The sequence below is a fragment of the Sparus aurata genome, chromosome 19 (genome assembly GCF_900880675.1).
Source record: "Sparus aurata chromosome 19, fSpaAur1.1, whole genome shotgun sequence".
Lineage (NCBI taxonomy): Eukaryota > Metazoa > Chordata > Actinopteri > Spariformes > Sparidae > Sparus > Sparus aurata.
The window spans coordinates 29,859,795-29,874,256 of NC_044205.1; the positions used below are offsets into that span (position 1 = coordinate 29,859,795).

The following is a 14,462-nucleotide window of genomic DNA, read 5'->3' on the forward strand; positions in this document are numbered from 1 at the left end:
GAGAGTTCTGGTCCTGCAGAGAGTCCTGGTCCTGCTGAGAGCCCCGGTCCTGCTGAGAGTCCCGGTCCTGCTGAGAGTCCCGGTGCTGCTGAGAGTTCTGGTCCTGCTGAGAGTTCTGGTCCTGCTGAGAGTCCTGCTGAGAGTCCTGGTCCTGCAGAGAGTTCTGGTCCTGCAGAGAGTCCTGGTCCTGCTGAGAGTTCTGGTCCTGCTGAGAGTCCTGCTGAGAGTTCTGGTCCTGCAGAGAGTTCTGGTCCTGCAGAGAGTCCTGGTCCTGCTGAGAGTCCTGGTCCTGCTGTTTGTTGACGAGTCACTGCTGAAACAAACTGAGCTCAGAGTCAGAGGGAGAGCGAGGTTCACACACAGTGAGAGAGAGAGAGATGCTGTGAGAGCAGGAAGTAAATCAAAACTGGCTCTGAGAAGGAACATTTTGACTGTTGCCACGGCGACTGGAGCTGCACGTGTCAGTGACTCTGCAACTAAACTCACAACAAAGAAAGCAGGATGATGGTGCGTCGACCGCTGCGACCAGCTGGAAGGTTTCAAGGGTTTTTTACACAACGTCAAATTAAAAAGCTGAGTGAAGATACTCGATAACTGAAGAGCACAAAGCAGCAGAAGAAAGCTTCTGTGGTTATTGAGACTGTTCATGTTGTTGTCAGAGGTTTGTGTTGTTGCTCATGAAGATGATTAGAAACAGCTGATAAAGTGGAAAAGCTGGTTTTCATTCAGTCAGTAATAAAGGTCATATAAAGTCTGTATGTGTCTCTACTTTACGATGCTGTGCCCTTTATACGTAGATGACATCATAGATGATGTATTTTAATATCACACAATCAGTGGTTATTAGGTTTCATGACTGTATCATACCTCAAACTACAGTTCACTGGTCCAATAACTATATAGTGGATATAAACCGTATAGTACATTCATGTAACAACAGGGAGAGGAGACCACAATCTTTTTTTGTCTTCATATTTTGAACAGAAACAAACTTCAGTGACTGATGCTTTGTAGTCGTGCTCACAGTGTCTGCTGGAATCATTTACTTCACTTTCTTATTTCTTAATTCTATATTTCTGTAAGTCTGATTTCCTCAGTGTGTCTCTCTCTGTTTTTTAAGTGTGTGTCCTGCAGACATCTGACAGTCTGTAGACTCTGTTAAACACATAAAGCACAGAATGGATCGTGAGTCTCGTTGTTGTTCTGCAAAAAATAGAATCTGTGAAAAGATATAAACACATGAAGAACGGAACAAATACATTTAAACTATAATCAAGCACTAAGCAACAATTAAGAAGTAAGAATGATACACAATCTTACTTTAATAACTCTGCACCTGCAGTCTGGCTGCTGCATACTGATATCAATCTGCAGGATGATTAGAAATACAATGTGGACATCAGCTGCAGTTCTTCATCACACCACAGGGTGGAGCTACAACACAGAGCAATAAACTGATTTTACAGTTAACTTCACAATAGTTTAACAGACCTGTGTGTGACTTAAAAAGCTTTAACAATAATAATAACAAATAATAATAATATGTTTTGTTACTACTAAACAATACAAGATAAAGATCCAGGTCCAGGTCCTGGTCCAGGTGGAAGTCCAGGTCCAGGTGGAGGTCCAGGTGGAGGTCCAGGTCCAGGTGGAGGTCCAGGTGGAGGAGGTGTGTGAGTGTGGAGCAGAAGGAGTGGAGGAGTGTCAGTGTGTCTGCAGAGACTGTGTAGAAGGACAGAGCAGCAGCAGAGCAGTCCAGATACACTGATGATACTCTGTCACATCCAGAGGAACACAGGGATGATGCTGGACTGGACATTGTGTGTGACAGTGGAGCTGATCTCAGAGCAGTTCACACTGCAGCACTGACAGTCATCTCCACTTGTTGTGATTGGTCCGTCAGTCACTGCTGGATGAAGCTCTCCTCTCCACTCCACCTCCCAGTAACACGGCCCAGTCAGAGCCTCTCCACCCACCAGCTGATGGTGCTGCTTCAACCTCTCTGGATCATCAGGACACAGCTGATCCTCTCAACACCTCCACCCTTTTCATCTCTTTGAAGGAGACCTCCACCTAATGAGAGAAGCAGAGAGACAGCAGAAGTGATAAATGAGTGTTTCCAGAGACTCCCTCCATCAGCTGTCAGTCAGTGATATAAAGACCAGCAGGACTTCAGTCCTGTTCAGACCACAAGTGGAGCGGCTGTGTAGCGTAGCCAGCTTCCTTTCAGCTTCATGTTAACGTGTTGGAGTGAAGCTCACAGACCTGCAGACACTTTGGACATCAAGTCTGTTTACTCTGCAGGTTTCACTGAAGGACATAGTGGAAATAAACTGCTGACAGTCCCTGAACGCATCATTACTGCAGGAACACAGATACTCACAGCTCACTTTAATGATGATTTACTGCTGTTAAAAACCAGAGTCTCACTCACATTTAAATAGTTCATCTACTTTGGAAACATTACATGACAAATATGTAAATATGGAGTCTGTTATAAAATATTTGGACAAATCAAATGACACACGGGCAGATATAAATATAAGGTTAAAGGTCCTACATTGAACAGTAAAACATCAGCTGTGGTTTCTGGACTTCAGCAGAGGTCCTGGTCTGTATACAGACCACATGGTTACTAAATGTAATGATGGTTCTCTGAAATAAGAGCCTTCAGTCAGACTGATCTGAGAGCTGTGACAAAGATGAACTGATGAGTTCTTCAGTGTTGAAATGAGAGAACAAACACTTTGAGATCAGATTTGTTGCTCCGACAGTTTGATGAATGAGGACACTGTCTCTATACATCCTGTGATGCTGTCAGCTGTGATCAGCTTTATTTCCTGTAGACATGAACACAACAACAACAGTCGTCTTCACATCAACTCAAACACACCATCACAACAAGCTTCTGGCTCGTCTGATTGGCTGACTGTTCTCCTGTCACAGCTTCACTGAGGAAAGCAGGAAATACTGGATCTTTACTTTGATACTGTGTTTAGTACAATACTGCTGAAACCAGCATGAACTGACTCCAACCCTCTACTGACCTCAGAGTCTCCAGTCTACAGTCTTAATGGACAGGCGTGCACAATGCTCACAAGAGGCAGGGGATGCAGCCGAGGCACGCAGCACAAAAAGAGTGGGTGGTTGCTCCCGAGGTCTTGTTGCCAGACGCACACGTCCTCGCTGGCTTGATGTCTTCCATGGTGAGGGAAGGTACGAGCTCTGACATTCTGTCAGCTCTGTAAAGGATGGAAGCAGCTACTGTTCTGAGACAGTCCAGCTGTTGCACTCAGAAAGCTTTGCAGCTTCAGGTAACGTAGCGTTCAGCGACTGAGTGGTTAGCTCGCTCTGTGAACTGTATTGCTAGTTGAGCTACACCTGCTGTCTGAGAGCTTCTGGGAGCCAGAAGAGGTTTAAGACTGAATAGATGACGTTACGCCGGCTTTATAAGGAGGAAGTCCCTCCTCCAGGGAGCGGACGTCACGTCTGTCTGCCAGTCAAGACTGGCGTCGTGGAAAATATTTTCTGGGGACAAGCACAGGGGGCGTGTCCTATAGTGAGAGACCTCACCCATGTTTCAGAGAACCGGGGTTCATTTCTTAACCTAAAGATGTTCAAGGTGCATCTGGCAGCCATCTTGGCAACACTGGTCAGTTACTTCTGGTTAACAAGACTTCTAATGACGGAATAAAGAGCCACAGCTTCACTTTAAACTGCATATGTGAAGTTATCCGTCAAATCCGATTAAAAAATGCTCTCAATGAACACACCGGCACAGGTTTCATGCAGCTTTTACTGACCAACTTCAGGTAGACATTTTTGAACTGTGACGCCACAAACACGTGAGTACTTATATGGCATTGTGGGTAATGTAGTTCACCCACTACTATCAACACATCTCCCCTTCTTAAAGAAAAGAAACATAACACATATCTGCTTTCTTCTGCCATGTCACCAGTCTGCAGAACACACCAAACCAGCATTAGAAAAATATCTTATGCAAAAACATGTAACCAACAATATTACCGCACACATTCACCACTAAATAAACCCTCTTTTTTCCCTCTCTGAACAAACCTGCTGCTGGTTGTCATGTGCCTCCACTTGCTTGGGTGAAGACTCAGGAGTGTCCATGGTTTGATTTGACTCATAAGGACAAAAATCATACATGTCCACGTTTTGTTCACAGCTGTAAATGAAAGAGTTCTGAGCTGTTCACTGCTGTGACATCATCAACTTGTTCAGACTCATTAGAAACAGCAGACGGAGCTGCAGCAGAGAAGAAGGGAGGAGGAATAAAGTCTTCAGTCCACTGAAACTTTATCTGAGTCAATTATGGTCATGAAAGTGAAACATGTTGAATATTGTCAGTATATGAACCTTTTCATGAGACCACAGACCACAGACCTTTTTAGTTTTGGTATTTCACAGAGGTGATCCTCAGAGAGCAACACTTCTGTTATTTACCTTCAACAACTCATAAAAAAAATAAAGTATAGATATTGGTGATATTGATCTTGTGTTACTTGGTATCTGATCGACACTACCCAGCAAACATTTCAATGTCTATTTCACAAGGGTTATTTCTGTATTTCTTGGCCAATGTGTCCAACCTGTTTAAAAAATGACAATACTTTGGATTTGCATTGTAAGTACTGATATTCAGTAAAATACATAATGGAATCAAACAAAACAGAAATGTACATTTACTAAGCTGTTAACCCACTACTGTACTGTTTGAACATATGTATTCCATTTTAAATTATATTTACTTACTTTGCTAAGTTTTAAAACCATATTTGTGACATGATCTGTTTTTAAGCAGCATCTACTTTATTTACTAGTGTTTTAGCTTGTAGTAATTACTCAGTTTTAAGACAACTGCTTCATTTAGTCCATCTCAAACAGTATTCATTCAACTTCACAACCTTAGTTACTACTACTACTACTACTATATAAGGTGACTTAATTGCTGCAATATTTACTTTGCACACACACACACACAGAGGTAGCGGCCAAAATCCCGCAGGCGGCCTGCCGTTGCTTCAGAGGCGGGAAAACACCAGGTAATGATTCGGTGTTGGCGGGCTGGTATGTTGTGTTGCTGTTCATAAAACGTACAGCCATTCTTGTGATGAACCGGTCGGAAGCTTCGCTCACGTTGTCTGGGGTTGATGTTGGCAAATTAAAAACAAGAAGTTCCACCAAACCGACCCTCCCCCCCCCCCCACCTCCGTATCATATCAAGCTAAAGTTAGCTAGCTACCGGCTAGGCTAACAGGATAATATTAGCTAACTGACAAGCACTTACTGGGCAGAATGGCTCTTCAAATGACGAACAAAGTTTGAAGTTGTCGCTTGGCTGTCCGAGATGTTTATGTCGCATGTCTTGCACTGTGCTGTGCGTCTTTTGCCGTCAAAATGGTAATTCCGAAAGCCGAAGACGATGACTGTCAGCACCCCTCCCGCTGCCATGTTGATGCAGATCTGATATAAGAGGGCGGGTTTCTCAAATAACAATAAGATACGTAGAGAGGGCATGATTGATTGACAGGGTAGTGATCCAATCATGACAATGCCATTCTCAGTCTGCACTCCTACCAGGTAATCGATATATCATATATTATTTTTTTAAATTAATGTATTAATGTATATTCAAACTGAAATCGTGAACTGAATAACACTCAAGTCATTCAAGTCATTGTGTCTCAAGTCAAGTCAAGTCCCGAGTCTTTAACTTCCAAGTCTGAGTTGAGTCTCAAGTCTTTTATTTTTTTTCAAGCCAAGTCAAAAGTCATCAAAACAACGACTCGAGTCGACTCGAGTCACAGTGACTCGATCTCTGCAACACAGTGCCTGTATGGTCTACAGACAGCATAGAGACACTGAAGGGCTCGTTTCTCTCTACAGACTGGGACATTTTTCACCGTATCAGAATCAGAATCAGAAATCCTTTAATGTCCCGCAGACGGGAAATGTGTTTGTCACAGCAGCGTCAGATTGTTACAAGAACAAGAGCAAAATAGACAATAGACAATATAAAATAGACATTATCATTGAAAAGGAGAGAAAAATAGAATCAAATTGATGTATATACATATTTACATGACATAGTGCAGAATGAACAGCAAATATTTATATACAGATTATAAATATAGATAATATGAGTATGGATGAAGCCACTGACACTATTACAGAGTATATTCAGCTCTGTTTGGATTGTGTGGCTACCAAGAAGGTTATTACAATCTACCCTAACAATAAGTCATACATCACTAGAGAGTTAAAGGACTGTATCAACCGGAACAAACTAGCTTTTAGGAATCATGACAGGATGGAGTTCAAATCAGTGCAAAGGGAGCTTAATCAGTCGTTAAGGGAGGAAGGAAACACAGGATGTCACAGAACAGAACTTTGTTTCTATGGACTGTAAAAAACTCTGGGTCTCCATGAAAGCTGTTACCAACATGACAACACATAGAAAGTGCCTCATAACATGTGATGAGCTGAGCAAAGCAAACACACTCAATGATTTCTGTCTCAGGTTTGATGCACAGGACTATTCTTTGGAATGTGATAATGTACTACAGTCAATCACAACTGCTGACTCCTGTTCAAGGTTAGCAGCTGATCCCCTTAAAATCCAGTCACTGTTCAGCCATGTATGCAGACAGAAATCTTCAGGCCCTGATGGCCTCTCTGCTTTTCTCCTGAAGACCTTTGCAGCAGAGCTAACCCCAGCATGGTGCTCTGTGTTTCAGAGGTCTGCAGATTCCCACCTGGTTCCTGCCCTCTGGAAAACATCTGCCATTATTCCCATTCCAAAGAAACCCTGTCCTACAGAAAACAATGATTACAGACCGCCGGCTTTAACTTCTGTTGTCATGAAATGCTTTGACAAATACATCATGGTATCCGTGTTGAAATCTGAGGTTCATTCTGAACTAGATCCAGTTTGCTAACAGCAGGGGAGGAGCACAGACGGTGCAGTTAATAGCATCACCCACCTGACTCTTCAGCATCTGGAGGATCCCGAGGCTTATGCACGCCTTTTGTTCATTGATTTTAGTTCTGCTTTCACTACATTACAGCCTCATCTGCTCTGACAGAAAATGACCCAGATGAATGTGAATCCTTTCTCCAGTACAGGTGCACCTCAGGGCTGTGTAAGCTCCCCGGTCCTGTTCACCCTTCACACAAACCACTGCACCAATAGTCTCATCCTGCTTCACCAGAACTCAGACCCGTCATTGGACTTCACGGAGGTTAATACATTTGTTCAGCGGTGTGACGACAACTACCTCATCATTAACATCCAAAAAACTGAGGAGATGGTGTTTGACCCTCGGTGGGTGGGGGATCATACTCCACTGTCCACACACAGGGAGGAGATCCAACAGGTCACATCTTACAGGTATCTGGGTCTCCACCTGGATAACCTCTTCAGCTGGAGGGATCACGTAGACTCTGTGTGTTCTCCTTTACAGCAGAGGCTGTATTTTCTACGCAGACTGAGGGTGTTTGGTGTGAGCCAGAACATCATGTTTTTATTTCATCTGGCAGTGATGGAGAGTGTCATCAGGTATGGGATGACGGCGTGGTTCTGCAATCTCTCCACACAGTCCAAATCTAAAGTGCAGCGCCTGGTACAGACTGCTATGAAGGTGATGGGGAGGACTGACAAGCTCTCCCTTCAGTCCATCTATGAGCAGTCTGTACTCAGGCAGGTGTGGAGGGTGTTGTCGGACCCGTCCCACATCCTTCAAACAGATGACGAGCTCTTATCTTCTGGCAGAAGGTACAGAATCCCCAAATGCAAACTGAAGCGTTTTAAATCCTCCTTCGTACCACCTCCATCAAAATGTTAAATAGATCTGTTCGCTGAGGCCTGGGAAGTGTGCAATAACAAGTGTTCTGTTTGTTTTGTATTTGTTTGAATCTTTTATGGATGTGTCATGAGTGTGTATGTAGCCTACGCCTGTACGCCTTCAGCTGTTCTATGTATTTGATGTGTATTTACTGTTTGAAATGGCAGCTACTACTGTGCACACGCACTTTGAGTCCAGGACAAATTTCCCCTAGAGGACAATAAAGTATATTCTATTCTACTCTATTCTAGTACAGAACAGTTCTGCTCTCATCAGTTCTACTTGTCATTTTACCATCTTTCCCAACAATGTTTTATAATTCTGCTGGTTCTGGATTGTGAACCTTTACAGAACCGGTTTGCTCGGACCACTGCTGATTCAAATTGTGATAGTCTCAGGAGTCAGAACACATGACAGGAACTCTGGTTTATAAAAATGGTGGTCTTTAGTGGTGGTCTTAGTCTGAGGGAGGTGCACATCCACTCAGCCCAGGTTCAGAGCTGCCAGCCGGGGGAACATCAGCTCCTTGTTCCCTCTGTGAAACCTCGTCTGGAGGCTGAGAGTCAGGATCTGCCATCTGAGAGTGGAAACATCTTCAGCATTCACTGATTCAAATGTACAAACTCAGAAGTAGTGTGTGAATGTGTCGTCATCCTATAAAGGAGGATGAGGAAGGTCACTGACTGCTGCAGAAAACATGTGGAGACACATTTAGTTCCTGTTGAATGAACCAGGACTCACAGGAAGCACCGAGTCACTGACCAGGTCTGCTGAGAGTCCTGGTCCTGCTGAGAGTCCTGCTGAGAGTCCTGCTGAGAGTCCTGCTGAGAGTCCCGGTCCTGCTGAGAGTCCAGCTGAGAGTCCTGGTCCTGCTGAGAGTGCTGCTGAGAGTCCCGGTCCTGCTGAGAGTCCGGTCCTGCTGAGAATCCCGGTCCTGCTGAGAGTCCTGCTGAGAGTCCAGCTGAGAGTCCCGGTCCTGCTGAGAGTCCTGCTGAGAGTCCTGCTGAGAGTCCCGGTCCTGCTTAGAGTCCTGCTGAGAGTCCCGATCCTGCTGAGAGTCCCGGTCCTGCTGAGAGTCCCGGTCCTGCTGAGAGACCCGGTCCTGCTGAGAGTCCTGGTCCTGCTGAGAGTCCTGCTGAGAGTCCTGGTCCTGCTGAGAGTCCCGGTCCTGCTGAGAGTCCAGCTGAGAGTCCCGGTCCTGCTGAGAGTCCTGCTGAGAGTCCTGCTGAGAGTCCTGGTCCTGCTGAGAGTCCTGCTGAGAGTCCTGGTCCTGCTGAGAGTCCTGGTCCTGCTGAGAGTCCTGCTGAGAGTCCTGGTCCTGCTGAGAGTCCCGGTCCTGCTGAGAGTCCTGCTGAGAGTCCCGGTCCTGCTGAGAGTCCTGGTCCTGCTGAGAGTCCCGGTCCTGCTGAGAGTCCTGGTCCTGCTGAGAGTCCTGCTGAGAGTCCCGGTCCTGCTGAGAGTCCTGCTGAGAGTCCCGGTCCTGCTGAGAGTCCTGGTCCTGCTGAGAGTCCCGGTCCTGCTGAGAGTCCCAGTCCTGCTGAGAGTCCCAGTCCTGCTGAGAGTCCCGGTCCTGCTGAGAGTCCTGGTCCTGCTGAGAGTCCTGCTGAGAGTCCTGGTCCTGCTGAGAGTCCCGGTCCTGCTGAGAGTCCTGCTGAGAGTCCCGGTCCTGCTGAGAGCCCTGGTCCTGCTGAGAGTCCCGGTCCTGCTGAGAGCCCCGGTCCTGCTGAGAGTCCCGGTCCTGCTGAGAGTCCCGGTGCTGCTGAGAGTTCTGGTCCTGCTGAGAGTTCTGGTCCTGCTGAGAGTCCTGCTGAGAGTCCTGGTCCTGCAGAGAGTTCTGGTCCTGCAGAGAGTCCTGGTCCTGCTGAGAGTTCTGGTCCTGCTGAGAGTCCTGCTGAGAGTTCTGGTCCTGCAGAGAGTTCTGGTCCTGCAGAGAGTCCTGGTCCTGCTGAGAGTCCTGGTCCTGCTGTTTGTTGACGAGTCACTGCTGAAACAAACTGAGCTCAGAGTCAGAGGGAGAGCGAGGTTCACACACAGTGAGAGAGAGAGAGATGCTGTGAGAGCAGGAAGTAAATCAAAACTGGCTCTGAGAAGGAACATTTTGACTGTTGCCACGGCGACTGGAGCTGCACGTGTCAGTGACTCTGCAACTAAACTCACAACAAAGAAAGCAGGATGATGGTGCGTCGACCGCTGCGACCAGCTGGAAGGTTTCAAGGGTTTTTTACACAACGTCAAATTAAAAAGCTGAGTGAAGATACTCGATAACTGAAGAGCACAAAGCAGCAGAAGAAAGCTTCTGTGGTTATTGAGACTGTTCATGTTGTTGTCAGAGGTTTGTGTTGTTGCTCATGAAGATGATTAGAAACAGCTGATAAAGTGGAAAAGCTGGTTTTCATTCAGTCAGTAATAAAGGTCATATAAAGTCTGTATGTGTCTCTACTTTACGATGCTGTGCCCTTTATACGTAGATGACATCATAGATGATGTATTTTAATATCACACAATCAGTGGTTATTAGGTTTCATGACTGTATCATACCTCAAACTACAGTTCACTGGTCCAATAACTATATAGTGGATATAAACCGTATAGAGTACATTCATGTAACAACAGGGAGAGGAGACCACAATCTTTTTTTGTCTTCATATTTTGAACAGAAACAAACTTCAGTGACTGATGCTTTGTAGTCATGCTCACAGTGTCTGCTGGAATCATTTACTTCACTTTCTCATTTCTTCATTCTATACTTCTGTAAGTCTGATTTCCTCAGTGTCTCTCTCTTTGTTTTTTAAGTGTGTGTCCTGCAGACATCTGACAGTCTGTAGACTCTGTTAAACACATAAAGCACAGAATGGATCGTGAGTCTCGTTGTTGTTCTGCAAAAAATAGAATCTGTGAAAAGATATAAACACATGAAGAACGGAACAAATACATTTAAACTATAATCAAGCACTAAGCAACAATTAAGAAGTAAGAATGATACACAATCTTACTTTAATAACTCTGCACCTGCAGTCTGGCTGCTGCATACTGATATCAATCTGCAGGATGATTAGAAATACAATGTGGACATCAGCTGCAGTTCTTCATCATACCACAAGGTGGAGCTACAACACAGAGCAATAAACTGATTTTACAGTTAACTTCACAATAGTTTAACAGGCCTGTGTGTGACTTAAAAAGCTTTAACAATAATGATTAGTATTAGTGATAGAATGTTTTGTTACTACTAAACAATACAAGATAAAGATCCAGGTCCAGGTCCTGGTCCAGGTGGAAGTCCAGGTCCAGGTGGAGGTCCAGGTGGAGGTCCAGGTCCAGGTGGAGGTCCAGGTGGAGGAGGTGTGTGAGTGTGGAGCAGAAGGAGTGGAGGAGTGTCAGTGTGTCTGCAGAGACTGTGTAGAAGGACAGAGCAGCAGCAGAGCAGTCCAGATACACTGATGATACTCTGTCACATCCAGAGGAACACAGGGATGATGCTGGACTGGACATTGTGTGTGACAGTGGAGCTGATCTCAGAGCAGTTCACACTGCAGCACTGACAGTCATCTCCACTTGTTGTGATTGGTCCGTCAGTCACTGCTGGATGAAGCTCTCCTCTCCACTCCACCTCCCAGTAACACGGCCCAGTCAGAGCCTCTCCACCCACCAGCTGATGGTGCTGCTTCAACCTCTCTGGATCATCAGGACACAGCTGATCCTCTCAACACCTCCACCTTTGTCTTCACTCACTGAGACCACTTCCATCTGATGAGAGAAGCAGAGAGACAGCAGAAGTGATAAATGAGTGTTTCCAGAGACTCCCTCCATCAGCTGTCAGTCAGTGATATAAAGACCAGCAGGACTTCAGTCCTGTTCAGACCACAAGTGGAGCGGCTGTGTAGCGTAGCCAGCTTCCTTTCAGCTTCATGTTAACGTGTTGGAGTGAAGCTCACAGACCTGCAGACACTTTGGACATCAAGTCTGTTTACTCTGCAGGTTTCACTGAAGGACACAGTGGAAATAAACTGCTGACAGTCCCTGAACGCATCATTACTGCAGGAACACAGATACTCACAGCTCACTTTAATGATGATTTACTGCTGTTAAAAACCAGAGTCTCACTCACATTTAAAGATTTCATCTACTTTGGAAACATTACATGACAAATATGTAAATATGGAGTCTGTCATAAAATATTTGGACAAATCAAATGACACATGGGCAGATATAAATCTAACGTTAAAGGTCCTACATTGAACAGTAAAACATCAGCTGTGGTTTCTGGACTTCAGCAGACTTCAACATGGTTACTAAATGTAATGATGGTTCTCTGAAATAAGAGCTTTCAGTCAGACTGATCTGAGAGCTGTGACAAAGATGAACTGATGAGTTCTTCAGTGTTGAAATGAGAGAACAAACACGTTGAGATCAGATTTGATGCTCCGACAGTTTGATGAATGAGGACACTGTCTCTATACATCCTGTGATGCTGTCAGCTGTGATCAGCTTTATTTCCTGTAGACATGAACACAACAACAACAGTCGTCTTCACATCAACTCAAACACACCATCACAACAAGCTTCTGGCTCGTCTGATTGGCTGACTGTTCTCCTCTCACAGCTTCACTGAGGAAAGCAGGAAATACTGGATCTTTACTTTGATACTGTGTTTAGTACAATACTGCTGAAACCAGCATGAACTGACTCCAACCCTCTACTGACCTCAGAGTCTCCAGTCTACAGTCTGGACTCTCCTTCAGATCACACAGCAGCTTCATGTCTGAATCCTTCAGGTTGTTGTTGTCCAGCTCCAGCTCTCTCAAATGGGAGGGGTTGGACTTCAGAGCTGAGGCCAGAGAAGCACAGCTGATCTCTGACAAACTGCAGACACTCAATCTGAATAAAGAATAAATGATGGAAATAAAAATTACTTTATAATCCAATGTGTGTAAATCAAATGTTAATTCAGAGGATCTTCTGTTAACGGATTAAATCATAAACATGAATTTACTTTAACAACTAACTGAACATTTTCTACAGTTATTTTAAGAAACAGAAGTCTGAAGACTAAATTTAGATTAAAAAAACATGAAAATATGAACCAAAGGAGATTTATAACTTTATGGATCTAAGTAATGTATGAATGTAAACTCAAAATATTAATTCAACAATAACTGACATCAGTATCTCCAGTCTACAGTTTGGACTCTGTAGAAAATCACACAGCAGCTTCACTCCTGAATCCTTCAGGTTGTTTCCACTCAGGTCCAGCTCTCTCAGATGGGAGGGGTTGGACTTCAGAGCTGAGGCCAGAGAAGCACAGCTGATCTCTGACAAACTGCAGCTCCACAATCTGAATAAAGATAATGATGGAGATAAAAATCACTTTATAATCCAACAGATGTGTTCAGGTTTTAAATGTGTAGCTCAACATTACTGTGTCCTCATCAATGAGCTTTTCTCTAAAATGAGTAGAGAGACTTTGTCATTGTGTTATTGTGGATCATCATCAGCCTTCTACAGACATCATCCACATGTCAGCACAACATTCATACAGCTGTTCATGTCAACACAGATTAATAACAAGCTGCTGATCTCAGTCAGGTCTGGATCAATGATCAAATCAGACATCATGATATTTTAGTTCTTTCGTTCTTTTCTGTTTCTAATTCATTAAAAATACTGAGACAGATGTTTTCAGTAGAATTCTAAATTGGCTGATATGTAAATTTATCACACGTCTCTTCTTAATGCTGCAGAATGCTCCATTCACTCCAATGAACCTTCCCAACGTTAATTATTTTCATATAACTGACCGTTGCTAAGCATATTTGACCGTCGTCAAGGAAAGTGGCCTTTTTGCCTCTGATTCACGTATTTCGTATCACTCCGCGCTCTAAAATCTTTGCTCTGTAAGTAGTCCGGTCACTCATCACCGCAGCGTCTTCTGTTGCTAAGCGACGTCAGCTGATCTGTAGTCTACTTCATATCAGGAAAAACTGGAGGGAGAGGGAGAAGAGAAACGGCGTCGGTTTGGTGAACTATATTTCTCTGCTGAAAAACACTGAACGGTAACAAATACACTGTAAAAAAACACACTGTGTCAAGTTTTCTTTCGTGTTGACAATTGACTGTGTAATAAGCGGGATAATGTATAGAACGGAGGTCACTATCAGGAAAATAAGTCCCGACAGGACGAACCGGACGGTCCGGTTCGCAGGGTTGCCAACTCTCCTGATTCACGTAGGAGACTCCTGATTTTTAACCCCATCTCCCACAATGCTCCCGGTCCGTAATATCTTCCCGTAATCTCCCTTTTTTACAGTGAAGGAAACAAGTAAGATTGTGGGGGATATTTTTCGCAGTATCTGGCAACCCTGGCCTGCATGCGCGTATCAGGCAGGCCAGGGTTGCCAAACTAATAATAATAAGATGTCACCCGCTGGTGGTTTCTGTCTTCCCGCTCAGTTCAGCGTTCAGACAGAGATGGATAGAGTCAGAGAAAGAGTGACACCTGACACTCCTCCAAAGAAAAGAAAAACTGAAAAAGAAAAAAAGAAATATGCGTCCAGATTTAACACAACATGGACCGAGACCTTCCCCTGAGTT

General features: G+C 44.5%; 1 protein-coding gene and 1 long non-coding RNA gene across 2 annotated transcripts in view; both read right to left on the reverse strand.

Moving 5' to 3' along the window:
* Positions 1-1,684: 1,684 nt before the first annotated feature.
* The window catches only part of LOC115569840 (NACHT, LRR and PYD domains-containing protein 14-like), a gene marked incomplete at its 3' end in the record, with an annotated part of 58,026 nt that continues 45,248 nt past the window's right edge, over positions 1,685-14,462 (reverse strand). The window contains exons 11-13 of the mRNA XM_030398004.1: positions 13,033-13,206; positions 12,608-12,749; positions 1,685-1,732 (exon numbers count right to left, since the gene is read on the reverse strand). Of these exons, the coding sequence (XP_030253864.1) occupies positions 1,685-1,732; positions 12,608-12,749; positions 13,033-13,206 (364 nt within the window). The remainder of the gene's footprint in view (positions 1,733-12,607; positions 12,750-13,032; positions 13,207-14,462) is intronic.
* LOC115570014 (uncharacterized) lies at positions 10,517-11,180 on the reverse strand. The gene is made up of 2 exons (XR_003981674.1): positions 10,865-11,180; positions 10,517-10,699 (listed from the first exon to the last, which is right to left on the reverse strand). It is a non-coding gene; the product is annotated as an uncharacterized LOC115570014 (long non-coding RNA).